The sequence below is a fragment of the Gadus chalcogrammus genome, chromosome 2, assembly GCF_026213295.1.
Source record: "Gadus chalcogrammus isolate NIFS_2021 chromosome 2, NIFS_Gcha_1.0, whole genome shotgun sequence".
Classification (NCBI taxonomy): Eukaryota; Metazoa; Chordata; class Actinopteri; order Gadiformes; family Gadidae; genus Gadus; species Gadus chalcogrammus.
This window is the reverse complement of record NC_079413.1, coordinates 2,575,382-2,576,610: the sequence shown is the minus strand read 5'-3', so window position 1 is coordinate 2,576,610 and position 1,229 is coordinate 2,575,382. Positions and strand designations below refer to the sequence as shown.

The window sequence follows — 1,229 nt, the reverse complement described above, 5'->3', positions numbered from 1 at the left end:
AGTGTGTGTACCTGGGCGTGTGTGTCTGTGTGTGTGTGTGTGTGTGTGTGTGCGTACGTGTCATGCGCGCATGCATGCATGTATGTATGTATCTCAGCGCTTTGTGCGCGACCGAATGAAACAGTATGAATTTTTCTATTAAAAACATTAAGTACAGTATATCACAGTCATCCCAGTAGGTCGCTCCTCAACAAGAAAATAATCTATGATCCATCCCTTCTTCATATTCATCCCCTTCAGAGACTCGGGCTGAAGCAGAGAGACTCTGAACCAGCTCTGGGCGAGCCTCCTGGTGGGGGGGCAGTGAAAGCCTGCAGGCAGTGTCTGTCTGGTTCAGGGGGGAGGAGGTGGGAGAGGGAGGGAGGGGCGTGCGGGCGGGTGGGGGGTCCCGGGCTGGTGGGGTGAAGACGAGGACAGGGCAGGACTCGGGGCAGGAGGGGGGGGGGGATGTGTGTCAGTGTCAGCGATCGGCGTTCATCCTGCGCAGCTTCAGGGGCAGATTGTCCTCTGTCCTCCCCGCGGCGGAGGCCGGCACGGGGCTGCAGGCGCGAGGCGCCAACGCCAACGCCGCCGCAGCCGCCGCCGCCGCCGCCGCTGCCGCGTCCGGCCGGTACAGCTCCCCCGTGGACTGGGTCATGGGCTCGAAGCCCACCTTGAGCGCGCTGAGCTGCAGGCGCGGCGGGGCCTCCGGGCTGGGCGGCGTGGGGGAGCAGGCGCCGAGGCGCTGCAGCTTGAGGGGCAGGTCCCCCGTGCTGCAGGCCTTCTCGGCGTGCTGCGAGCTCAGCAGCAGCACCTTCCTCTGGAGGTCCTCGCGGCCCGACGAGCTCATCCGGTGCAGCTTGCTGGGCAGGCGGCCCCCCAGCGGGCCCCGGCCCACGCCTTCCTCCACGCTGCGGATGCAGTCGACGGAGAAGACGCGCTCGCGCCGCTGGCCCCGGCTGGGCGGGGGCGTGTCCGTGGAGAGCGGCGAGGGCAGGGCGGCGCGGTCCTCGTGCTCCTTGACGCTGTAGGGCGGCGTGGGCACCTCGAAGTTGCTGTGGAACTGGGAGTAGTCGACGCGGAAGAAGCCCTCCTCCAGGGACATGACGGGCAGGAAGCGGTGACCCCACAGCACCTCGTCCTCCGTGTAGGACGTCCGGGCCTGGCACGTCATGCCTGAGAGGGAGAGGGGGAGGGAGAGGGGGAGGGAGGGAGAGAGAGAGAGGGGGAGGGAAGGGGGGAGAGAGGGG

At 66.6% G+C, this 1,229-nt stretch overlaps 1 protein-coding gene across 1 annotated transcript in view; it reads right to left on the bottom strand.

Annotated features, from left to right (window-relative positions):
- Positions 1-460: 460 nt before the first annotated feature.
- The window catches only part of kcnj19a (potassium inwardly rectifying channel subfamily J member 19a), a 15,997-nt gene continuing 15,228 nt past the window's right edge, over positions 461-1,229 (bottom strand). Inside the window, exon 3 of the mRNA XM_056612146.1 lies at positions 461-1,155. Within this exon, the coding sequence (XP_056468121.1) occupies positions 461-1,155 (695 nt within the window). The remainder of the gene's footprint in view (positions 1,156-1,229) is intronic.